The sequence below is a fragment of the Gambusia affinis genome, linkage group LG12 (assembly GCF_019740435.1).
Source record: "Gambusia affinis linkage group LG12, SWU_Gaff_1.0, whole genome shotgun sequence".
NCBI lineage: Eukaryota > Metazoa > Chordata > Actinopteri > Cyprinodontiformes > Poeciliidae > Gambusia > Gambusia affinis.
Genome location: NC_057879.1, coordinates 616,674 through 642,689, shown reverse-complemented (window position 1 = coordinate 642,689; position 26,016 = coordinate 616,674). Strand labels below are relative to the sequence as shown.

General features: G+C 39.8%; 2 protein-coding genes across 5 annotated transcripts; both read left to right on the top strand.

Annotated features, from left to right (window-relative positions):
* Window positions 1-2,297: 2,297 nt before the first annotated feature.
* fam110b (family with sequence similarity 110 member B) lies at window positions 2,298-20,860 on the top strand. Of its 2 annotated transcripts, none has more exons than XM_044133399.1 (6): window positions 2,298-2,557; window positions 14,761-14,872; window positions 15,304-15,347; window positions 15,717-15,910; window positions 16,847-17,259; window positions 18,979-20,860. In XM_044133399.1, coding segments are annotated over exons 3-6 (1,518 nt in total). In that variant the 5' UTR covers window positions 2,298-2,557; window positions 14,761-14,872; window positions 15,304-15,346; the 3' UTR covers window positions 19,889-20,860. The 2 variants fall into 2 exon arrangements, with proteins under 2 accessions (XP_043989334.1, XP_043989335.1); XM_044133400.1 differs by having other exon boundaries at window positions 14,761-14,890.
* A 1,189-nt stretch (window positions 20,861-22,049) lies between these two features.
* Window positions 22,050-25,567, top strand: atg10 (ATG10 autophagy related 10 homolog (S. cerevisiae)). 3 transcript variants are annotated; one of them, XM_044133397.1, is made up of 7 exons: window positions 22,050-22,340; window positions 22,590-22,696; window positions 22,782-22,922; window positions 23,007-23,172; window positions 24,442-24,539; window positions 24,621-24,718; window positions 25,344-25,567. In XM_044133397.1, exons 2-7 carry the CDS (start codon window positions 22,592-22,594, stop codon window positions 25,465-25,467), a joined length of 732 nt encoding a protein of 243 aa, XP_043989332.1. In that variant the 5' UTR covers window positions 22,050-22,340; window positions 22,590-22,591; the 3' UTR covers window positions 25,468-25,567. The 3 variants fall into 3 exon arrangements, with proteins under 3 accessions (XP_043989332.1, XP_043989331.1, XP_043989333.1); XM_044133396.1 differs by having other exon boundaries at window positions 22,056-22,340; window positions 23,004-23,172; XM_044133398.1 differs by having other exon boundaries at window positions 22,057-22,340; window positions 23,004-23,172; window positions 24,621-24,714.
* Window positions 25,568-26,016: the final 449 nt, after the last annotated feature.

Sequence of the window (26,016 nt, the reverse complement as noted above, 5' to 3'; positions counted from 1 at the left end):
CGGTGGGAACTCTGCTCAACTGTGCACCACAAAGATGAAGTTGGTTTTCAATTCCAGCTTCCGATTCGAGAATTGTTTAAAGGGCGATTCCACTTAATTTTTCTCTACCTTCCGCATCTTTAATCGACTCTAGTTTAAAAACTACAACACCTAGACTCTTCAAACCTGGACTGGATTATTCTGCTCTAATAGCAGAATACAATGTTTGGGATTTGTGAAACTTTTATCTGATTTGTGACACTTCAGTAAAGGGCGATTTTACCACATTTTTGCATCTGGATCATACTAGAACTGCTCCAGCTCCAAAACTACAACACATAGACACTTCAAACACAGACTAGACTATTCTCAACTAGTAGAATATTTTAAACCATGTTTGTGATTTGTTAAACTTTCCTCTGATTTGTGAAACTTCAAGACTTTGCTTTTGTATCTCTGTCATAGCAGTTCTACTCTAATTCCAAATCTACAACACCTAGACTCTTCAAACCTAGACAAAATTATTCTCAACTAGTAGCAGAATATTTAGAACCGAGTTTGGAATTCGTGAAACTTTTTTCTGATTTGTGAAACGTCTCTTAACAGACCGCTGCAGAAGATCTGTAATTCCAATAGACATCACCATCTACAATAACAACTTGAAGAATTATACAGTGCTTCTCAATTCCAGTCCTCAGGGCCCCCTGCTCTGCATGTTTTAGATGTGCCTCTACACCAGAACAGCTGATTCAAATGATTGCATGACATCTTCTGCAGATACCAAGTACTGCAGGAGCCTGTTAATCACCCAAAGATTCAATCCAGGTGTGTGGCAGAAGGAAACACCTAAAACATGCAGGCAGGGGGGCGTGAGGACTGGAATTGAGAAACACTACACCAACATTTAATTTCTCATCGGGATCAATAAAGTGGTTTAGAATTTAATTGAATTTGAATTTGAAAAAAACTTAATGGAACAAGTGTGAATAGTATTCTAAACTTTAGTGAAGTTTCACAAATTCCAAACATGGATTAAAATATCCTGCTTTTAGAGCAGAATAATCTAGTCCAGGTTTTTGAAGTGTCTAGGTGTTGTAGTTTTTAAACTAGAGTCGATTAAAGATGCGGAAGGTAGAGAAAAATTAGGTGGAATAGCCCTTTAGCCATTTCCCGAATCGGAAGCTGGAATTGAAAACCAACTTCAGCTTCGTGTCGGCCACCGCAGAATAAACCCAGATGATAACGGTTCACGTTTTTCTGCGTCAAACGTTACGTCACCTGTGGGCCGGTCAAAAAGTCGATCAACGGAACAGAAACACAACAAGCATGGCAGTGAAGAATGTGACTGCTGTTTACTGTATAGCAGATGTTACCCCTGATTATAATTTTATTTGCAATTAGCATCAAACTCAAACACCAAAGAAACTCAACAGACAATAAAATACTCTGGTTCTGGGCTGGACTGTTACTAATCAGAATCGGGGAGGGGCTTCACCCCATGTTAAAATATTTTAGAATGTTTTGGAACATATAATGCGTTTATTTTTAATATACTGACTCTTTTTTTTTTTTTTTTTTTTTTTTAGCAAACAGTCGATTTTTCAGTATATTATTTTATTATTCGGGTATAATTAAGTCCTTTGAATAAAACCTAAACAAACTTGAGCAGACGTCAGCAGTTAAAGCAGATCACCTTCTGTCGCAGTCAACCTAAGACGCTGCAGCTGACAATCCAAGCACTGGCCCTTTAACGGACGGACCGCTCCATTCAGGAGGGAAGGGGAAACAGCTTGAAAACCAGCGACATCCAAGAAAATCTACTATCATGCAAAGAGCTGCTCCAATATATCCAAAACGCAAACATGCAGAGAGTGTGTGTGAGAGCAGGACGGTTTAGTTAGAGTAAAAAAGGAACGGGGCTAGAGGGGGGTTGGGGGGGGGGTCTGTCCCCTTCATCTGGATTTCTGTGTCTCATTGCAGGGTATGAACCGCTCTCCGTTAGGTTTGCTAAAATCACAACACCGAACGGGAAAATGTCATCCTCAGTTCCAAAATAAAATCAAAATTACAAAGATTTTTATGCATTTGTGTTAACTTGGTGGTTTGCACTGCACTTAGCTGCAGCTTTATTTTCTCTCTAAGAGCATAAATGATCAAATAAGATTTTAATTCTGAGTTTGTTTCATCTTTCTATTTGAAAAGCAAAGTAGTTTTATTTAAAAAAAAATAAATGGACTAAAACACTTTTATTGCGGACAAAGAGAACTGCGGAGTGAGTTCAAATAGAAGGCTACTTTGGAGTATTTATTTTTATTTTTTACCAAATTTTGTGTCGCCTTTATCTTTCCTGTGGCTTTTTGAGTAGAAACCCTGGTCTACAGAGTGAAAGTAGATTTCTAGGGGAAAGAGAATCTGGAGCAGAAAAGGACGCTGATTGTGAAGAGGCTCGGCGGAAGGAAGTGCCGCTGCTGCTCACTGCTGCTGGCGGAGGACTGGACGCTGTCAGGCCGAACAAACGCACCGATCTGACGGAGAGAAATTGCTGCAGCATCTTTTGTTTTCTGACTCTGAAGCTGAGGTAGGCCACATAAACAGTTCTGCTCCATCTGATCTGCATGTTTGGCTCTATCACCACCCGCGGGGTTCGCCGTCCCTCCTCGGGCCGATCCGCTCAGGTCTATTGTTCGGCAGATTGTCATTCAGGCAGCAGCAGAGGGGAGCTATGCCAGGCACCGTTGGTGTTTGATGTTGTGGTTGTGTGCTTTGGGAACAGCAGCTTGGTTTCTAAGCCCGCTGTGCAGTCAGGAACACATTCCGTGCCGCGCCGCGCCGTTCTTTTCTGCTCGGTGGGATTTGGCATAGCGAAGCATCAGCACCGCGCGCACGAGCACGCGCTCTTCGTGTAGCGGCTGTCAGCTGCTAACGTGCCTCTGCTGACACACCCGTCTGCTCCAGCCTCCCAGGTCGCTCTATCTGAGCGGAACAACAGTCAGCTGCTCCTATCTGCTCCTGCTGCATCCGTGAATTCTTCTGCTCTTCACATTTCTCACTCAGGCTTCATAAGTTCCAAACTAGACTAAGTGTTGATGTCATTTTTAGTTGATGAATAGAAACCAAGTCATCAAATAAACAAATGCATAAGAAAGAAAGCATGAAGCACCTGGATACATTGAACCTAGGGCTGCACCTATTCAACCCAGGTTCCTTCATTTTGGGAGATCAGCCAATACTTGCATTAGAAACTGATCTAATAATCAAATATTGCCTCCAGAAATATCTGAAAATCTGCCACAGCCCCTTTTTGCTCTGCTGTGAGAGAGGGCTGACTGACAGGCCACCAGGTCAAGTCTGCCAGCTTTGCAACATTGTTGCTATCTTCAGCAAGTTCGGTGATTGGTGCACCCCAATTTAAACATCATAAACTCAGAGTCAATATAAAGTAAACATTTTATTAACTCCATGTTTAACTGCTGACTGCTTAAGCCCAGACTGAAGAGGAAGATCCATCACTACTGGATGAGCTACACAATCACACACTGATATATGCACCTACATCACATCGGCACAGCACATTTCATGTTCCAATGATTATTTTATGTTTTTTTCTACAGCATTAATGACTTTTGTTATATATATCTTTTTATAGTATAAAATAAACACACACAAACCTCCTCCTCAGAGGTTTGTGTGTGTTAGTAGCAGCAGGGGGTTTTGAGTGTAGTAGTTCTGGTTGGAAATGATGGTTCTTCATCTCTGATATTGTGAAAGCTCCTTTGTGTCTTCACACAGCCTGTTTAGCTGAAATGGTTAATAATAGTTTAGAAATGGGTGCTGTTTCTCCCAGCATAAGCATGCATTAGCAGTGCAATGCTGCAAAAAGCAAACAAAAAAACATGGTTGGTACATTTTCAGTACATTTCAATTAAGAGAAATAGATTACCTTTACAGAATTGACTAAATGTATCCTTTATTCTCACTGCAAGCTACAAAAATACAAAATCAGAAAAAAGTTTTTTGTAGGATTTTCACATTAATTGGTCGAACAATAATCCTTGATAAAGACTTTAACTAATAAGTGGTAGGAATAAAAGGAAGTTAGGAACACAATGGTCATACCATCACATTGTAGAAATTAAAGTAAAGTTTGGTATAACCTTGGACGGAAATATCATCATGGCATTACAGCGTTTCCATGGGATCAGTAAACATTAATTTATTTTGATTCTCTTACACATGAACTTTATTATAAATATGTAAAACATCTCCCTGGTTATCACTGGGAATATGATAAACTAATATTGTCTGTGTGGTAGGGTTAGGATTCTGCTCCTTAGGTTTCCTAACCACAATTCTCCATATTTCATTTGACTGTAATCAATTTCCAATCAGCTGATTTTAATCTTGATTCTAAGCACAGATGCATTTACATGAAATCAGTCATTTCCATTCACACACACAGTAACATGCTGATGATGTCAAGCTACTGATTGTAGCCACAGCTGCCCTCTGTTTCTGTACTTTTGGTTGATCAAAGCCTTTGAATTTTACCCAGTAAAATTAGGTTCTTCATTACATTTCTTGTTTTATGGTCTTCAAATTCGACCCTCACAATATTTTACTCCAATTTCTTTCAGTGTTGTTTTTGGATTAGTAACAAATGTCAAAGTTTTTAAAACATTAGCTTGAAAATTCTTAGACAGATCTGAAAATAAATAATCTGATATCAGTGCCTTAAATTCACCATAAAAAGCTTTCTGTGTGGTTTACACAAAACCCTCTGCTGGCATCAGTATTTCTTAAAAATCACATTGGTTTCTTTAAATAAACCTTTAACTCTCAAGTCTTTAAACTACATCTGAAGTGTAAATTGTCTCTGTCAGTAATCTTAAATTGCATTAGAAAGATGTATCATGAAAACAATATTACTCTTGAATTAAAACTTGCCATACTTTAGGAAAAATTTGTGAATATTTTGAATATTTTAAGAGGGAGGCCAAGTTAAGTTTAGGTGCCAGTAAACAGCCATGCCGTGTCAGCAGCCAGGAGTGCATCCAGGTGGTTACTTTCCCAGTTCCTGCCCTGACTTCTGCCAGCTCTCTTGGCTCCATTTATCCCAACTGGAAAAGGTCATGAACTTTGCCTCAGAGTTGCTGTCTGACCAGGGATTTGATTGTCAGCATTCCTGAATTCAAAACCAAATTTAAGCAAGTCAAAAATCTATCTTAATTACATATGATTGGATGTTATAGTGAACTGATCAAGGCAGCAGCATTTGGAGTAGCTCTGCTACTTTTATTTAGATTTCTTCATTTTTAAAACTTCTTTTTATGTTTCAGTACATTTTTGGACAATTAATCACTGGTTTTGGATGTAGTGCAGCTTTTTGGTGATACTTTTTTGACTTTTGAACATTTGTTGTGATGTGATGAGAGTAAAGAGGGAAATTCAAACCATCCATCTAAAGGGAAAAGGGAGACTTTTGACAAACAATTTGGATGAACTCTAAGATCCAGGCAGTATTATGTGTTTCAGTGAGACACGGCTGCAGGATCTTATTCTCAACTGTGTCTCTCTGCTGAACTGTCTGACCACACAAGCAGACAGAGATTTGAAAAGGAGAAGAAGGAACAAAGGAGGTGGATTTAGCAATGCTTGTGAACAACAGATTGTGTCATCCATGACATGTTACTGTGAAGTTTCATTTGAACTGTTAGCAGTAAGTTTTTATCCACATCATTTACCCTTGTTTCATTTTGTGAACTGTTTACATCCCTCTGTCAGCTGTTGCAAACCATGCTTTTGATGTCTTCAGTTCAGTTGCTGCTAACACCACTCCAAAGTGTTTGTGGCAATATTTGTTGGTTTCATTCATGCTTCACTCTACTGCACTTCTGACTTTTCAACCATTTGATGTTCCGCCAGAGAAAACAGTGTTGGATTTGTTTATGCAAATGTCAGAGTTATCAATCTTTAAAGCAAGATCTTCTCTGGAAAAATTAGATGACAACCTTGCTTTTCTTTGCTCCAAATATAATCCCTTCATTTAAAGGCCAAATAATAATAATAGTAATAATAATAATAATAAAAACTGCAAAAGGGGGCTGAAGAATTTCTGCAGGACTGTTTTGAGGCTACAGACCCCAGTCTGCCATTTGGCGCTGTGTCAGCCAGGACATCAGTGCCATGTGGGAGAATGGGACTGAATAAATGTATAAGAAAGTGCTATCCCTACTAGAATAGCTAGATGTTTTTTCCAGTAGCAAACTCTGGATCAGCAGTGACCTAAAGAAATTACTAAACAAGAAAAAGGAAACTTTAAGATAGATAGATAAATCTTTATTGTCATTGTCACAAGAACAACAAAATTTAAAAAGTGCCATCAGTCAGTGCATATGATTAAAAATAACTGTCTCACAGTTTACACACAATGTAAGAGATACATAACAAATAACTGATAAAAAAAAAACCCTAATAAATAAGAATAGCCACATTCTCACACACACTTCATTCATGATGATTAATGGTTGTTTTTGATTGCATTTAGTTTTGTTATTGCTGTAGAGTAAAAACTGTCTCTGAGACGGTTGGTTCTGGTTCTGATTGTTCTGTATCGTCTGCCTGAAGGCAGCAGTGAGAACAGAGAATGTCTGGGGTGAGAAGTGTTCTTTGTGATATGTTGTGCTTTCTTTAGACAGCGGTCGCTGTGCAAGTCCTCCAGTGAGGGGAGAGGGCAGCCAATGATTTTTTGGGCTGTATTCACAACCCTTTGGAGAGCTTTCCTTTGAGCCACAGTGCTGCTGTTATAACATACGTAGATACAATAAGTCAGTATGCTCTCTATGGAGCACTTGTAGAAGGACACCAGCAGTTTCTCCTTGATGTTGTTCTTCCTCAGAACCCTCAGGAAGTACAGTCTATGCTGGGCCTTTTTTGTCAGCTCAAAGGTGTTCATGTTCCATGTGAGGCCCTGCTCAATGAGGACCCCCAGGAAACGGAAGTCAGCTACCCTCTCCACACATTTTCCCCCAATGGTTAGTGGTGTATTATCTGTTTTTTTTCTCCTGTAGTCTATTATGAGTTCTTTTGTCTTTTGTCTTTGAGGAGCAGATTGTTCTCCTGAACCACACTGACAGCCGCTCCACCTCACCCCTGTAGGCGGAATCGTCGCCTCCTGAGATGAACCCCACCACTGTGGTGTCATCAGCAAACTTGATGATGGTGTTGCTGTGGTGGGCAGAGGTGCAGTCGTATGTGTACAGACAATAGAGTAGGGGGCTCAGCACACAGCCCTGTGGAGAGCCAGTACTAAGGCTGAGGGCAGTGAATGTATGTTTGCCCACCCTAACTCTCTGCTGTCGGTTGGTCAGGAAGCTCATAATCCACATGCAGGTGGAGTGAGGAAGACCCAGGTCTCCCAATTTGTCCACCAGTCTGTGAGGGAGGATGGTATTAAAAGCAGAGCTGTAGTCTACAAAGAGCATCCACACATAGCTCCCCTGCTGCTCCAGATGTGACAGAGCAGCATGGAGGGCTGTGGTCACAGTGTCCTCTGGGGATCTGTTGGCTCTGTAGGCAAACTGGTGGGAGACTATATAGCAACTTATAATTAAGTTTATAGACAGCTAGAAGACATACTAAGCTAGAGAGCAAATCCCGTACAATGACAATAAAGGCATTCTGATTCTTAATGTTAACAGAAATGTCTGGGATAAAGACAATTAAAGACTTCAAGCAGAAGGAGGAACATATAGATGGAACTCTGGACACAGCAAATGAAATGAACACATTCTTCTATAGGTTCAGTTCATGGACAACTTCAGCATCATCCTTTTCTCAGTCAAGCAGATGTCCCAATAGACAGCTTGAGCAACAGCTTTCCTGTCACACCTCAAATGTCCTGTCTTCCACCTCAGCCATAGAGCATTGTGGTTCTAAATGTTTGTCTTCAACCAAATCAGGAGATGCTGCTGCTCCCTTTGCCTGTGCCTCCCACCTATCTGTCTTTAGAAGTCATACGAGGAGGCAGTGGGAGAGACTAAACTTCACCAGTTCCAGATGATGTCGGTTTCCAAGCCCTGAAGGCTTTTACAGTGAAGCTCTGTGGGATTCTGCAGCATCTCTTCAACCTTAATCTGACCTAAGAGAAGGTTGTAGAAGATATCTAGCCTTTTCCCAATGTCCTGAAGAGATTCCTGTTGGGCCACCTGAGTATTCAAACAATAACATGTCAGGAATCCTTGCAACTTATTTATTGTTGTTTAGTTGAAGTTTAAATGGCATCATAGGACTGCATCAACAAGTCCACTGTCATTTGGACAAAGCAGATACCTATGATGATCATGTTCTTTGATTTCTCTAGTCTAGAACATTTAACACAAGTCAGCCTGATCTGCTCAGTGAGAAGCTCCATTAGACAGGCCTCAACAATCACCTGTATCAATGGTTCCTGACAAAGAGACCGGTGTTTTAGTTTGGCTAGGCCTTCTGTTTTTGAATATTTTCATGATTGTCCTCTGTAGAACCTCTGATGAAACATTTTCTCAGTGTTATAACGTTCCCCTCTGTTTTGATGTAGTTAGGATGGTTGCATTTATGCAGCTCAAATCTGGTCTCATTACTCAAAATTACTTTCTTCCAGAGATTTTAGGCTTTTCTCTATATTTCTTGGTACACTGTAAGCAGGCTGCTTTGTGGCATTGGCATAGCAACGGCTTTGGTCTGATGACTCAACCATACAGGGTATTTTATTGTGTATCTTTAAACGGTTGCATTGCTTTATTTCTGTGTTCAGCGGCCCCCGCCCACAAACACCACCACCCCCATGTGAGCAACAAATAATGAAGAGCCCATGAAATCAACAAACAGGAGAATAAATAAGTAAATATATTTAAGATAACAATGTTCAGGGGGGTGGGGGTGGTGCACCAGCCTTTTTTGTTTTGTATTTGTGTTTTGTGTGAGATAATATTCAGAAAATCAATAAAAATCTGAATTACAAAAAAAAAAAAAGATAATAATGTTCTTTACCGGGGCGTGCTCCGGTGGCGTAGAGGTTAGCGCGCCCCACGCCTGGAGGCCCCCAGCCCTCGACGCGGCCGTCGCGGGTTCGATTCCCGGACCCGACGACATTTGCCGCATGTCTTCCCCCCTCTCCCTCCCCCTCTCCTGCCAGGCCACTGTGAAAAAAGGGACACTAGAGCCCACAAAAAGGACCCCCTGGTGGGGGGGGGAGAAAAAAAATGTTCTTTACTGCCAGTTCTGAACAGAACACTAGTGGATATTTGCACATTCTGAACTACTAAGTTTCATACAATAGATTTTTTTTCCCTCACAGCTCCTAGTTATAAGCAAACGGATCATAGGTTAGAATAGTTTCCATTTAAACCCATTTGTATCAACTTGTGCATCTCTTTATAGGTCAAAACTTCCACTTTATGTAAACTTTTAATTAGGATTGTTTACATTCTTTCTGTTGACATTATTCTTCAAAAGAGCAAAACAAATATCACACAACCAGTAACCATGACTGAAAGAAAAGTGAAAAATGACCAAAACTACAAATCAAATCAAATCAAACTTTATTTGTATAGCACATTTCAGCAGCAAGGCAAATCAAACATATAAAAAATACAATGCAACATAGAATCAACAATAAAAACAATATCAAGTCAGATTCCGTCAATAAATTTGCAATTGATTACGTTTCAAATAAAACTCTAAACAAGTGGGTTTTTAGTTGAGATTTAAAGGAAGTCAGTGTTTCAGCTGTTTTACAGTTTTCTGGAAGTTTGTTCCAAATTTTTGGTGCATAGATGCTAAATGCCGCTTCTCCTCATTTGGTTCTGGTTCTGGGGACGCAGAGCAGAACCAGAACCAGAACCTGAGAGTTCTGGAAGGTTGATACAACAGCAGCAGATCTTTAATGTATTGTGGTGCTAAACCATTTAGTGATTTATAAACTAACAACAGGATTTTAAAGTCTATTCTTTGAGCTACAGGGAGCCAGTGGAGGGACTTTAAAACTGGTGTTATGTGCTCTATCTTCCTGGTTTTAGTGAGAACACGAGCAGCAGCATTCTGAATCAGCTGTAGCTGTTTGATTGATTTGTTGGACAGACCTGTGAAGACGCTGTTACAATAATCAATACGACTGAAGAGAAACGCATGGATGAGTTTCTCTAGATCTGGCTGAGACATTAGTCCTTTAATCCTGGAAATGTTCTTCAGGTGATAGAAGGCCGTCTTTGTAACTGTCTTTATGTGGCTCTGAAGGTTCAGGTCAGAGTCCATCACTACTCCCAGGTTTCGGGCTGATCGCTGGTTTTTAGTTGTAATAACTGAAGCTGTGCACTGACTCTAGATCGTTCCTCTTTAGGTCCAAATATAATAACTTCAGTTTTGTTTTTGTTCAGCTGGAGGAAGTTTTGGCACATCCACACATTTATCTGTTCTAAGCATCTGTTCAGTGATTGGATGGGTTCTGATACTAATAGTATAGTATTCATATACTATACTATTAGTTTTAGATTGAAAATTAATACTTTGTAATCTAAAAAAAAAAAGTAAGCTCCTCAACAAGCCATCCACCAACTGTTTTTTTTTCTTCCCCCATCTGGGGACCTTTCACAATTACACATCAACTTTCAGAAAAAAATTCAAACATTATACATTTTCATTACTCCAGTTTTCATTCTTACAATAGTTTGAATGAGATAGCTGTTGAATTTGGCTACTGATCTTGATCTTTGAGATTGTGTTCTTGCATTTTTATGTCATCAACTTTACATTAGATGAAAATGGTTTATTGCAATTTTTCATTCAGGAAAAATGTGTTATTGTGACAGGCCTATTCCCATCGACTGGTGTGTCAGCGGATTTTTAGAGGAACAAAACTGAACATTTCCAAGATCTAACCTCCAGCTTTTTGAGCTATGTGGTCCATAGTTTCCAACCTCTACTTTTGCTCCAGAACAGCTGTAGGCTCTGAGCTTTGTGTGGGTTGATTCACTCCAAAGCAGTAGTTAGAAATTCCCTTGAATTAACTTTTTTTTCTCTTTTGGAAAATTTCAAAAGTTCACTTAAAATTCCCATGAAATTGTAAGCAAACACACAACCAATTGACAGCTGTTCTGTCAGCTGTCAATTGGTTGTTGTTTTGAGAACATTATCAAGTTATATGATGGCAATAGTATTGCAAGAACACATTCTCAGGAAACTTTCAAATTTAATGAACATTTAACACTGGGACTGGACGATATTTTAAATAAAAACCAACAGAATCGACAAATAAAATACTCTTGAAGTTTCTGTAAACAAACTTTTTCTTCAAATAAAGGGTTAGCTGAGACCAAAGCACCAGACTGAAGACTTTTGTCATCCAGTTATTGGTAGAGAGAAAAGAAAAAGACAATAAATTATGCAAATGGAAATGATTGAGTTTGTATCAATTTATTATGCAATTCATTGATTTAATGCTTATTGTTACTGTCCTCATCTGAAGTTGTTAAATAATCGGCCTTTCTTCTTCTGGCTTCATAACAAGTGGTAGGCCAGATGTGAAACTAAAAAAACCTACTGTCCACTGAATATAACTGATTGTTCAAGCTGTGATGGTAGCAATTGCTGTCAAATGTTTGCAGTAACTGGCAGACGGTCTTTCACATCAATTTTTATGCATTTTTCTCTTTTGTAGAAATGTTTAATCCAGCTGTACTGGCTGATTTTCCTGCATGTACATCATGTTTTAGGTCAATTTCATCTAAAGCTGAACTTTGACCAGGCCACTCTAATACCTTAATATAGAGTTTTGATTGAACCCTTGAGTGGTTGCTGTGCTTCCTATTATTATTCTGCTGCATAATATGATTAACTTTAAGGTCACAATCGACGGCCTGACAGTCCCCTCCAAGGTTTTGTGTTGAGAGCAGAATTACTGCTTATGTCCCCACTTGGGAAAGGCATTCCTGTTTCTATCTTATTGGAATAAATAAACTCAATTCAATTGAATGATGATCTTGTTTTTCACAATCTCACAAGTCTCGACTCTTTAGTCATTTAATTTGAGTGGTATTATTGCTTCAAATGTGGGTCAGTAATTTCTGCTGATCACAAAACATCCCAAACTGCAAATTATGTCATTTGTATTTAAAAGGTACATTAAACTAACTGATGGTAAAATTATGAGTGACCGATTGTTACCCAAAATCAGTTACCTGCTTTTTATTAAATACAATGAAGAAGGACCATGTGAAGACAGTGTAGTGCACATCACAGCGGGGGAGGGGCTTCCAGATGGCTTCTCCAATGAGATTAATGGTATTAAGCACGTCAGTTTTGTTGACACTAAAAATAAAGGAGAGTGTTGGCATCATTTTGGAGCACATAGCGATGAAGCTGTTGGGAGAATTCTGTGTCTCCTCAACAAATGTAACCCATTGCACTACCTGGCCAAAACAATAAAAGTCACCACCAAAAAAAGTCACACACTATTTGCTTGGATTGCCTTTATCTTTGAATACAGAACTCACTCACTGTGGAATTGTTACTAAAAACTTCATCAAATAAAGCAACAATTCACAGACCAAATATCAAAAAATGTTCAACACTCTTTTTCTATATGACTCTACATTCTGTCACTTTGTTACTGTCGCACTGGATTTTCCACACTGTGAAACAATATAAGATATTTCTATTCTAAACTGAGTAAAGTGAAGATTCTGTCAAGAAACATGAATGTCAGACTCATTTTTGCCCAAATAAATTAAATGTCTTTATTTTGGGATCCCAGAACTATCAAAATATTGTGTATTGGCTTTCACTGATAAATATTTGAATAATAAATGATTCCTTTCTGAAGCATACTGGAAGAAATATCCACATTTCCTTCCAAAAGTGACAGGAAACTATAAAACATTGGAACGTTGTTCTGTAACCTGGCCTGGTTTCTCCTGCTGTTGTTAATTTAATCCAGCCATTGCTGCAGCAATAAAGTGTTTTTATTGTTCTAGCAGCTCAACGGTGCCAGCATCTCTTACTGAGAGTCCCGGTTATTGGTCTGATAAAAATTCTTTTGTTGCAGACCTGTGTATAAATGACTTGTTTTTCTTACTTTTTACTCCAGTTTATCCTTCATCCTGGATGCTGCATTTGCTTGTCGATCTTATTGTAAATATGTTTTGGGAATGCAGTGTTTGGTATTTAGTCCAGTAATGTTGCTGTTGGAATGTATTGGTAAATGTTTAATTGATTTTAAGTATTAAGCATGATGCAACTGTTTATTTGGAAAAGGTTATAGTAATATGTTGAATTATGCAAAATGTGTCAATGGTCCCTTTTGAATTATTTTGGTTGCCTCATTGGTGCCTCGCCTTGCTCTCCAGCCTCTGTCTCTTCTTTCTCCTTCTGTCTCTTCATGTCTTTTCACAAGAGCTGGATTAGTCCATTTTCAGTTGCTCCTTTGTTCCTGTGGAGGAGTAATCCAATCAAAATTGTCGATTAAAAATAGAAATAGAAAGTTAAATGCATGTTCTAACCAGTGGTCCACGTTTTGATTAGTTTACTGTTAAAGCCGTTGAATCCGACCACTGTTGGCCTGCTAGCAAGAGACACACTGGCACAGCAGAGGGATGTTTTACTTTGAAGGAGTGAGCATCCCAAGTGTGTTGCTGATGTGTTTTTTGTTATCATTCATGGTCCGAAACAAACATCCCTATTATTACACATTTCTGTTCTAGTTCTGTGCGGGCTTTTCCTGGATTTATTCATCCATCCATCCATCCATCCATTTTCTGGTCACCCTTGTCCCTAATGGGGTCGGGAGGGTTGCTGGTTCCTCTCCAGCTACGTTCCGGGCGAGAGGCGGAGTCACTCTGGACAGGTCGCCAGTCTGTCGCATGGATTTATTCATTTCAATGTATTTATATACCATCAATTCACAACAAATGTTATCTCAAGCCACTTTACAAAAGTTTTATTTCAATTAAATTATAAAAACTAGACTTGCAGGAATTGATTGTATAATATGCAACACCCACAATCCCGCTGTGAATTTCAGGCCTTGTCAGCTGGCAATTTTTGGATGAGTGCGTTCCCAAGTTGCACTCTGATGTGGCTTGGGAGGAAGCTGGAATTGGACCTCAAATTATCTGACTGCAAGATGGCTGCCCTTCCCACTGAAGCACATTGGACCCCCACTCACTCCCCAAAGAACAATATAGTCACATTACGGGTCCAAATTTCAAAATAGAGCCAGTGATGTAGACCGGTTCATTCTTCTTTTATATTATGTATATATTATTATCTATTATATTATTATATTATTATTATCTATTATATTATGTATTATATTATATTTTATATTATATCTTTTATATTATATATTATATCACTTTGATGTTGCTCATGTTTTTATACCTAAAGGTTTGCCTTACAATTGGCAAACCTTTACAATAAGGTGTTCGACATTTCTGTCCTTGTGGATTTGGAGAAATTCTCAGGGAACTTACAGTGGCTGCCCAGTAGGTGGCGAATGGCAATTTATGAATTGAGACACTAGTCTACCTTCCTTAGCCACATACATACAAGAAAGTAGCTTTAAATAGCTGTTCACCACAGTGACAACTGTGCATGAAAAGGGTTCATAGAGCTGTTATCCATCAAGCACTTAGAACAACAACATCACCTTCAAGGTCATTCATTGATTTGAAACAGAAGAAGTTCTGCTGACATGAGGAACTTTTGCTCGCTCTGCTTTACTCAGTTCTGTTGTTTTTTACCTGACAGATGTGACTCCCTCTGACAACCTGCAGCACCTAGAGGCTAAATACACAGGCAGCATTAAAGCAAAGGGTTTAAGAGAACCAATGAGCAGAGCCAAAGCAAAGCCTCCAAACTGGTAAATATTGTTTGCAAGGTAAAGCATTTTAAGATGTAAAACATGTTTTTAAGAAAGGAGGAGCAAAAAACTGTACTCAACCATTCACATGGGCAGATATTATAAGATGCAAAAAACCTTTATTTTTGATCGGACCAGGGTAAGATTATTTTTCATTTTTGCTACTTAGAAGTTATGAACTAGGAATATTCATTTAGTGGCACTAAATCATATACAGATGTCAGTTTGTTGTTAGTTGTTTTCTCTGTTTTCACATTTATTTAGATAAAAGCAAAGAAAATATTTGACCATCATAAAAATTGTACCAACAAAGCTCAGTCATGGCCTGAATGGATGATTTACTTTGTTTGCTTGCAGAAATCCTGCAGTTCTTTATTGCAAGATAAATGATGTCCAACTACTCTATTGACTGTTTTTTTTTTCCCTTTCAGATGCTTATCAGGCTGAAGGGAGAGCTGGACTCAGTGGAGAGGCAGTAGGTTGTTGATTTTCTAACAGCCTCTGCTGTTCCCTGGCTGAATGGGATCTCTTATCCACACTACGCCGCTGTCGCACGTCTTGAGTTTCACTTTCCTGTTACTGCATTCATTTGCCTCCTTTCCATTGTTCTGTTGCCCAACCTAAATGATTGAAGCCGTCTAATCCAAAGAGCTAACAGAGATTAGAGAGCAGAGATCATCCTTTCAATCCGTTTATGTGACTATAGTGTTCTCCCACTTATCCACTCCTCTTCAGTAACTCTTGCCTTCTCTCAGAAGCGATGCACAGGGTGAGGGGGTTTGCCTGCTTTTAGATTTTTTTTCTTGCCTCCACCTTGTTTCTTCATGTTTTGGGGGTTCCTTAGTGACCCCACCCTCTGTCAACCACCCCGCACCTATTGCCACCACGGCCGGCCACCCCAATCGCCTTGTTGCCATGCCGACAGAGACATTGGCTCCTCCCCTGCCAGGTAGCAAGTCTGCTGGCCCCACCACGCCCTTCAGTTCCACTGTACCTCTTCGCATCCTCAACAAGGGCCCTGAGTACTTCAGAAGGCAGGTGAGAATATCATTGTTGTGGTCTTAATGAGGACTCCTACAGCTGAGGTCAAAGGTCAGATTAGTTTTGGCCTTTTAAAAATTTCTTTGAACCATTCTAATTTGTCAAAGAAATCATGATAAATGGAAACAATAATCCGTTACAATGTGACCCTACACATGTTGAAGGATTTTATTTTTAAAGATCTATTTTTTCCAACCTTTTTCTAACCTGCACCACCACCTCAAAATCTGTGCCCCCATATCGTCATAGCACTCCTGCAGAACAATGACCTTCTCAGTGTCAGGAGTTATATTTTACTGCCCAGGTTTCAGACCCCATTCAAAACTCACAGAAAACATCTTGGGTGAATAAAAAGCCTTTGGAAAGTTAAGTTTTGGAGAAAAAACCTTTAGGAACCTGCAGTAGAAATGCACTCCTTTATATATAGTTAAATGTCTCTGGGCAAGTTCCATCTTGCTGGGTACTACTTTTTGTAACTTCTGTAAGAGCTTTGCCACAGTTTCTGAGCGCTCATTCTGACGGAGTTGGTAAACGTCTTTCAAAGAGGTTGATCTACTGGCACAGACCCAACATCTATACGTGTCGTTTTCAACAGGGCCCAGGTCAGGCCAAGATTATTTCAGATACTTGATGTTATTCATTTTCCTGTTGGAAGACTCAGTTATCCACCTTTCAAAACGTTCAACCATCTCACTGTTGATCTAAAGGTGAAGGAGAAACCTATTGCTTGTGCAATGCTATTATCATCATTCTTGATAGTTGTTACAATTCCCTTTAAATCTTCACTTTGACTTCCTCAAACATATTTGTGGTCATTGTTGAGATTGGTTAGAACATTCCATTGATCTGATTGGTTTATTGTAGAAGTATGCAGTAATCTTTCCATGCCTGAAACTATTTACATAGAGTAATTCATTTTTAATGTGTTGTCAGGCGGAACCAAACCCAAACCGCCTGAGTGCAGTTGAGAGACTAGAAGCAGACAAAGCAAAGTATGTCAAGAGTCAGGAGGTCATCAACGCCAAGCAAGAACCAGTCAAACCGCCTGTCCTGGCCAAGCCCACCGTTGACCCTTCCATCCTGTCAAAGAAAAGCCCTGGGATTGGTGGAGGAGGGAACGGAGCCGGGATCCCTTTCAAAGCGTCCAATAACAACGCAAAGTCAGACACATGTGCGTCCAGCTGTGGCAGCGGCAAACGGGAGAATTTAAATCTGGAGATCTTAAAAAATCTGCTGAACTCATCATCATCCTCAGCAGCAGGTTCTGAAGGACTGTCAGGTGGAGCTAAAAGTGCTGTTCTTATGAGGTCATCAGTCAGAATGGCCCGAAGCTGGACACCGTTGGGGTGAGTCACTGCTGATGGTTGCATATTGTCTAGAGTATTTCTAGTGCCTAATACACTGAGTTCTTCTAATTCCATCTCTGATTTTAAAGCTAAGATTTGAACACAACACTAACAAAAAGCTGAAAGACAAATTTTTACACCTCAGCAAAAACTCTTGCCTGATATAAAATGATTCTGAATTTGATTATTAGAAGATGGAAATGTGATTGTGAAATTCTAATAGGAGAAACTATGTAGATATCTGGAGGAAACCAAGTTATTCTAAGGTCTTTTTATTTTGTGCACCACCTGAGAAAGCTGTTTTTAACATCAGTCCTTTTTATAAAAAACAATTACTTATGAACTGTTCAAGTTTTTTCAAACCTTTAAGTAACAGTCTTTACTATTAAAATGTCTGTAGTTTTTTCATATTATGTGCAAATAGAAGACTGTTATTGTCAAGAATAAAAATCACTTATTTATGCTACATATTTTTATTACCATTATTTTGTACTAACCTTCTAGCTACCTTAAAAAGTTACTACTTTTTGGAACTTATTTTGTCATAATAGCCTTTGTTCATGGTTGATTTGTAAACGTAATAAAAAATAGAAAAAGTCCAAGGGTGTGAATACATTTCATTGGGCACTGTATATATCTGGAATTTTATGTATTTACAGTACATGGAATCTTATACGATGGAAATCAAAACATTAAGAACCAAATGAATGGAAATGAAATTGCCAAAGAATTTTATGTCTAAAAAATGAACTTTGAAAGACAGCTGATGGCTAAAAATTAGGAAATGATACAAAAGGAAATCATGAATAGTTACCTTAAATTACAAAACGTGCACAGGTTTTACGACATTTTCATTAACACAGCTATTGTTATGCATAAATACATTTCCAGAACCAGGACAATTTGCCCAGAGACATATTAAGGGGTGGTTTAGTAATATTTTCTAAACAACGGAACGTCAAAGCAGGATTTTTGACCTGTACAAACAACTATGCCTACAGGCTAAAAATGAAGACTGTTGCAGCATTTGATGAGCAGAATTTCTGGGAAAAAAAGTAGTTTTAGATGCTGTGAAAATTTAGGAAGATCTTTAAATATCCTGCTTTTTTAGTGATTCAAATGAGTGTCAGTTATTATATCTAGTTGTCCTAATAAGAAGAACAGTTCTTTTATTTCAACTGAAGGTGGAAATTGTAAATATGTACTCCTATAGCATTTTATCAAAACCAGAGGACCACAAAGCACTTCACACTAGTTTCAGTGACTTTCGTTATTGCAGAATATGACTCTTTTTACCAGCAACAGAGACTATTCAGAGATTTGAATTACAATGTTTTTTTCCAAAATAAATATTGTTAATTTAATATTTGCTCTTTGAGATAGAATCTTAACCTTGTGCACGGTTGCCAGTGCTCTGAACTCATGTATGTTTAAAAAAAAACTGTAAATACTTGATGTGTTAATATCTATGTAATTAATAAAACAATATATCTCTTTGGAAAATTTAAATCAGGTATTGTTGGAGCCAAACGTGATGTGTTTAACATACTAGAAGTTCCTAAAACTATGTCCCAGAATAACACAGCTGTGCCTTCAAGTAAAGGCACAGCCAGTAGCAAATTCAATAATAGAGTGATTACTATTATAACATTATGCTCACATATAGGTCCTCTGTGGTCACTTGTGTTTCTAATACTCTGTTTCTGTTTCTCCTTCTAGGATGCCACTAACATACAGATCTACCATGACCCTTAATGAGCAACCTTCAGACTCAGCTCCCAGTCCAAGCACCTCACATTCTCTCAGATCCTTCTCTCACTCCTTAAAGGTCCCCCCAGTGGCCAGCGGGGGGCATCGCACTCCACAACAAGCAGGAAACCTGAACCTTAGCAGACGAGTCCAAGATGAAAGAGGATGTGAATGTGAAGGAGGAGTTGTCCAGCGTTCTCATTCCCCACTGCCACCTCTCCTGACCTCCCACTCATCATCTGACCTCCTGCGACTGTGCAACGGTAAACCGCTGCGCACCACTCAGTCTAGCAGCTCTTCAGCTCCACCCCTCCCTCCCAAACCAAAGCCCACCTCTCTCCCTCCTGCACTATCCTTGTCACTGCCACGTGCGCGTCCACCAATGTCCCCTACGCCCTGCGACAACACAACTCCACAGTCGTTGCACTGTGACTTTGGAGACCCTGCTAGTGCATCAGCTGAGTTGAACATTGATCTGGAGCAGGGTTCGAACGTGACTCGTCGTTCATCGCTGCACAGATCCAAGTCGGACCTGTCGGATCGGTATGCCCGGGCCGGAGCGGATGTGGAACGCTTTTTTAATTATTGCGGCCTTGACCCTGAGGAGTTGGAGGCAGTGGGTCCCGAGAACTTTGCACGGGCCAACTCAGACATTGTCAGCCTGAACTTTCGATCAGCTTCTATGATCTCCTCTGATTGTGACCAGTCAAGGCGATCTTCCAATGACGGAATATCAGAAGAGGATGAGGGGGATGAGGAGGAGGAGGCCGGTGAGCGCGTCCCCTATGGCATCTCAGCTGTGGAGCGAAATGCAAGGGTTATTAAATGGCTGTATAGCATTAAACAAGCAAGAGAAACACAAAAGGTTTCCCATGTTTAGATTATGTGAACCATTCATGTGGACTGTGGATAATCTCTCCTATGACTCCAAACTTGTAAGGTCGTTTCTAGCCGGTTTTAAAGGCTGAAGAAAAAGAAAATAATTTTAGTTTTAAGAATAAAGAACTGAAGAAGTGGTCTAAGAGTTCATATCAGACAAACAAGAGGTATTAAGAGAATACTCCAAAATATTGAAGAAGGTGAACAAAACCAAACATGGACAGATGTAGTGATAAAGACTCTGTCATTTTCTGTTTCTCTCAGAAAGCCTGACAGACATCTCAGTATAGGACCACAACCAAAAGCAATGATGCAGTGAGGTAGAGAATGGATCCACTCGGTCAGAAGTGTTCAGCACACTTCAGCCCATCATACATTAGTGTGACTGACATTCCAACAAAGTGCAGCCCTTTATTCCCAATCCGTTTGGCCAGTTTAGCTATCTGTCAGTGTTCCACACTTAGAAATGGCCTTCAGTCTGAAACATCAAACTGGAAACAGCAGATATCAGTATTAATGGTTGTATTGGTGCCCGGAGAAGCAGTTGTTAATTGTACCAATTAATTTTTTCCCTAAACAGTATGTACACCAAAAACTCCTTTATGTTCCAGTTCCATGTACAAACAATGACATATTGTGCTGTCCTACAATTCCACCAGAGGTATTTGCATATGTCCATCTCTGCTTGACTTAAGTGACTAAGCATCATTCGAATGTGTGAAGATTTTATAACTACTTCCCACAGAGTATTTTTCTTACCAAAACCTGTGAATGAAGTAAGACATAGAAGCTCTATGTCTTACTTCACTCTTCACTCTAAATATAGAATGATGTGGTCTTCTTCAGTTGAGTAACACTAAGAAAGCGACTTCAGACAGAAAATTCTCTGTGTACCCTGCTTCCCACCAGTGATGCTAACTTGCAACATCTGTATGAAATCCGAGAGTTTCCATTAAAAAACAGGCGAGAGCTATTTGAGTGTTGTCACTTTGATTACAGAGGAATGAGAGGTGGGTTCAGAATTTGATTCATGCTGTATTCATGCCAGAGGGGGAAATTGGTTGTAACTCATGTAATAAGTCTTTTCAAAGAGTAATTGCGATTGATGATTGCGTCGGCAAAAATGATCTCTAGTAGCAGCCTTATTTAAAAAGGCTTCTGACTGAAGGTTGTTGCTGTAAAATGGTAAATGACTTGCACAGCACCTTATCAAGTCCAGAGGCCTGTAAAGCGCTTCACACCACATTCAGTCATGATGGATAGGAGCCACAGCTTCCAGAGATGAGGCTGTCAAGCACCTGTGCCACCGGGCCCTCTGACCACTTCTTGTAGGTGAAGTGTCACGTTACTGCAATGTTGCCCAAGGACACGACAGAGGTGGTGGAGCAGGGGTCAAACCAGTAACTAAACAATTTTGGGACAAACTCCGACCACTATCACCACCATTGTCCCAACATTCATGACTGTTCTAACATGCTAATGGCTTAATTAGCAGGTGGGATATTCCACAGTAACATGGATTACACCATCAGTTCTAACCAAGGCCTGCTAATCTACTTCATTTGCTTTTGCCGATTCTCTTTAAATCTCTGTTTGGCTGTATGGTCAGAAGCTGTATGGTCAGGGTTATGATCAATAAAAGAGATGGTTTAATACAGAGCTATTTTACTTCACGAGGGCGTCCAGCATTGCCACCTGACCTATACCTCATGCTAATCCTTTGTCCTGCCACATAAAAACTTCTTAATCTATCTCTGCTGCTTGTCAACTGTTGTTGAATAAATACAACTGCATCTCAAAACCTGTAAATATGCAAAGTTAATGTATTCAGTTTGAATAGTGAAAGTTGCATCCATTACATGAGGCATTTTTTGTCTTTTTATTTTGATGATTATGTCTTACACACTAATGCAAACTTGAAATTTTGTTTCTCAAAAGATGAAAATATTACATGTTTACTTTTACATACCCTTACTATTGAGAAAAATTGTAAGGACAGGAATAGGATCTTAAAGAACTATTGGAAAATGAAGGAAACTTCGAGGATATTTATAGATTAAGGAAAGCAATATTTATTTTCTTCATAATACACAGTTACAAATAGAATTTAATAGCTGTAAAGTAGTGATTCTACACACTCGTGTACAGTAGGTGGCGGTATACACCTGAAAGTTGTTTGCGATCTACCACAATAGGAAGAAGAAGTCGAAGATCTCGCTCTCTCTCTCTCTGTCTAAAACAAAATTCCTGCTTGAAAATGTAGCTATTTCTCTTCCTTTTAAGCCCGACTCTATAATGTTCTTCAGCGCAGTCAGAGTTAGCTGTAGCAATAAGCTGCTTGTTCCTCTGTGAAGTTCTGTCGAGGCCTCTAAAGGAGTCTGGCTGGAGCCGGAGCAGCGGTAAATCTCCGACACACTGCTTCTCAACAAAGTACCGACTCCATGGGTTCCCAGGTATGTACTCGTTTTGTAGAAGTATAACAATATGTTGGAATCTAGCTTATTAGTAGAGAGGATGGTCCAAACGCTTAAACCAGAACTTTTCGACATATTTTTACAACATGCAACTGCAGCTTTGTTTAATCCGTTTAGCCAGGACTGTCGATCCAAAAACTATATCTTAGCCTGAATGTGGTTTTCTGTGTGTGTGTGTGTGTGTGTGTGTGTGTGGTCCCTCATTCTCTCCATGTCTCGTCCTCTCAGAGATGAGCTGCAGTGTCCTGGATGAGGAGCAGTTCCGTCAGTGCTGCCAGCTGCTCCTTCAGCGCTCTGACCAGTTGGGGGATGGCTGGAGCTGGGAAGCCGTTCAGGTGAGGAGGTGTGTGCTTCCTCTGTCGCTGCGCACACAGCTGGAGAGATAAACGGTATTATTGTATTTTCTTAATACAACTGCAGGGCTCCGAAGAGGGCTACCTCAGAAAGACTGCACTAAGGTCAGTTCCTAGTGACTGGGGTCCACTTCATGACCAGGAGGGGTTTAATTTCCACCCACAGCCACAGACCCTGTGTGACTCTACTGGACATGAAAAGGAAGAAGTAAATACTTGTTTTACTTTGAAGCATATAAAGATCACAGAGTCAGACATACTGAGCTCCACTGTGTCTGCTCTTTCACAGCAGGACCCAGCGGCCTCCACTGGTTCTGTCTTCCTCACAGCTGAAGAAGATGATGATGGTAGCTACACAGTGACTAACGGCAGCAGCCTGGTGCTGCAGTACGAGTATCACATCCTGTTCTCCTGCAGCTACGGAGCTCCTGTCCTGTATTTCAGAGCGTTCACTTTGGGTTAGTCACACAGAAAGCAGCATCTCTGCTTTTTAGCATTAAATTGACATTTTTAGGAAGCAAAATCATTTTTTGATTAATGCTTTAGAGTTTTCATACAATTAAATGTTCTATAAGTGTGCCCCCTCCCTATCCTCTGAAGGAAAGTCAAACATAATTTTTTGTCATTTGTCAAGAAGAGTATTAATAACTTCATTCACTATCAAAGCATCAGTTTGATGTGAACACCAGCTGAATCAAATCATCACCGTCCTGGATCAGATCAGGCTCCCCACAGAAGCACGTCGGTCTGTGCTGACTGGAGCAGCCAGAGGAAAGTCATCTGCTGTACATGATGAAGACATAGGAACTGATGGCAGTAATGATTTTAGTTTTCAGGCCTTTCTTTGAATGTAGCATATTAGATTATTTTTGAACTTGCTGTTTTGGGATGTAAATGGGATGTAAAGAAACTGAAAATGGCACAAGCAGATCTCCATTCTGTCATAAGAAACCCAGAGAGCAGCTCTCAGAACCGGTCAGACTGCAGCTAGAGGTCACTCACAACTTCTTCTGAAAGCAACTTAAAAACAGGGAAAGAAACAATGAAAAAGTAGCTTTTTGAGTAGCTCTGTTATTTTATCTGCAATATATATTCTTTATTATTTTCAGGCAATTGGCAGATCAAAGAATTTACACATGATGCAGTTTATGTGTACATAAGCTATTTCATAGGAAGATCAATAGTCGGGTTCTGTCAGAGACAACAGGGTTGCCATAGAAATGGAGATGGAAGCTAGCAGACGCTCTGTGGGTCTTGAAAAGTTTCTTGAATCATTACAGTAACTGGATTGTTATCCAAGGCTTGTGATTTAGCTGGTTTTAGCTGACCAGCTAGCCTGAGCTCTAGATTTTCTCTTGAGCATCATCAACCACTTCACTCTTCACAACTGTACCTCTGCTGACTGAATCTTTCATGACTCCAGCAGCTAGCTGGCAGGAGAGTTAGTCTGTGGAGCCAACCAGCTAAAAGTAAACCTGCACAATGTTTCTGTCTGACTGCTTGTCTGGCAGAAAGCAGCACAGTCCAGCTCCTGTCTGTACACAGGCTCATCGCCGTCCTGCATCAGAGCAGAGACAGACGAGCCACTTCAGGGGTTTGACTTCCTGGCCTACTGAGGTGCAGTTATTTGTGAACAGAGAATGGCAAATAATGTGTGTTGCAGAGGATTTACATTTGACCTTGGGTGTAATTTAGTGCTCTGTGTGTTTTTGTCGTTCTTGTCTCAGAGGGAAGGAGCCTGGCATTAGAGGAGATGTGGAGCACCATCCACCCAAACTACAGGCTGTGTCTTCAGAACAGCCCTCTCAATGCGATAAGTCAGCAGGTAGGAACTCCCAACGTCCTCTTGGTGCCCAGGGGTCTCTGTGAATCTGTGCTGAAATCTCATTCTTGGTGTGTGTGACAGGAGCACCCCTTGCTGGGCCAGCCGTTCTTTTTCTTTCACCCATGTAGAACAGAGGAGTTCATGGGACCTGTGCTGCAGGCTGCTTCAGATCAAGGCAGGTAGGGTCATGACCTACTTTCTAGTTCTCAATCCAAGAAAGGCTCACTGCTTAAGAACGACTAAGATGATGACGTTTCGCTGATGATGCCCTGCTTTTCTTGTCCACTTTACCAAACTCCTCACTTCCTGCTCAGCTGAGACAAAATCCTGGTTTGCATCAAACTTTCTTAAACTTTTCAATAATAAAACAGAAAACGTGATGCAAGATGTGTTTCTAATAAATCCTGTGTTGAATCAGATCATAAAGTTGCATATGTTTAAGTGCATGTGGTGTCAGAGTGTTGCTTGAGCTTTCTTGATGGACTGCAGCATATTGAAGGGGACCTGCAGGAACTTCAGAAAGGATGAAATATGTTGCTGTTAGAACAAAAGTCCTAAAACCTTTGCTAAGTGAGTAAATGTAACACTAATGAAGTGTAGTGGGAGTTTTCAGACCTGTACAAGGCCCTGATTTTCAGAGCGGTTTTAGGAACATTTATTTTGGGGACTTATGATGGGAAATATTTCAATATGAGGCCAAGTAAGGATTAAAGAATAAAAGCTTTCTGTTTCCTTTATAATAATGTGGTTTCATCAGTTTGAAACCATTTTAACCCATTGACTTGTCTGTTTCCATGCCAACAGACCAGTGAACTATGTCCTGTCATGGCTGAGCGTGGTGGGGCCTGTCGTGGGTCTGGATGTTCCGCTGCAGTACTGCACACCTCTCCATTCTGCCGTTTCACTCAACAGTACAAAACCCCACTGAAGCTGAACACCTGGACATGTTTGTCTGCTTTTTTCCATGTAACTATTTATAATACCCAAAATAATTATGTTGGTACAGGCATTAAAATGGTACAAATGAGGGTGCGTGCATGTGTGTGTTTCACCATCTATACTTAATTTTCATTTTGTAAACTGAAAACTTAAGTATATTTTTTTTAATGAAGTATGATTCTGGCGTTCTCTCTAGTGCCCAAATTCTGTCAGTAATCATATTACTGTTATGGAGTCTCTTCCACATTTAGCTTTAACTACAGATAGATTAGATCTATTTTTTGTGTAGATATTCACTGTAGGACATTTTTAAAGAAACCCCATTTTATTTCTCTTGCATTTTAAAATACAAAAGCAACGGAACTTTTGGTAAAATAGGATGGATACACACTATAAGGTTTGTTTCAAATGAAAACAAAAACTCCACATAGTTTCTAATTCAAGAAAATATATCCAAAGCATATTTTTGGTACTTTTTGAGTCACTCTGTCAGTGAAATTCAGTGCAGTAATTCAATGAAACTCTGAAACCTGCACTT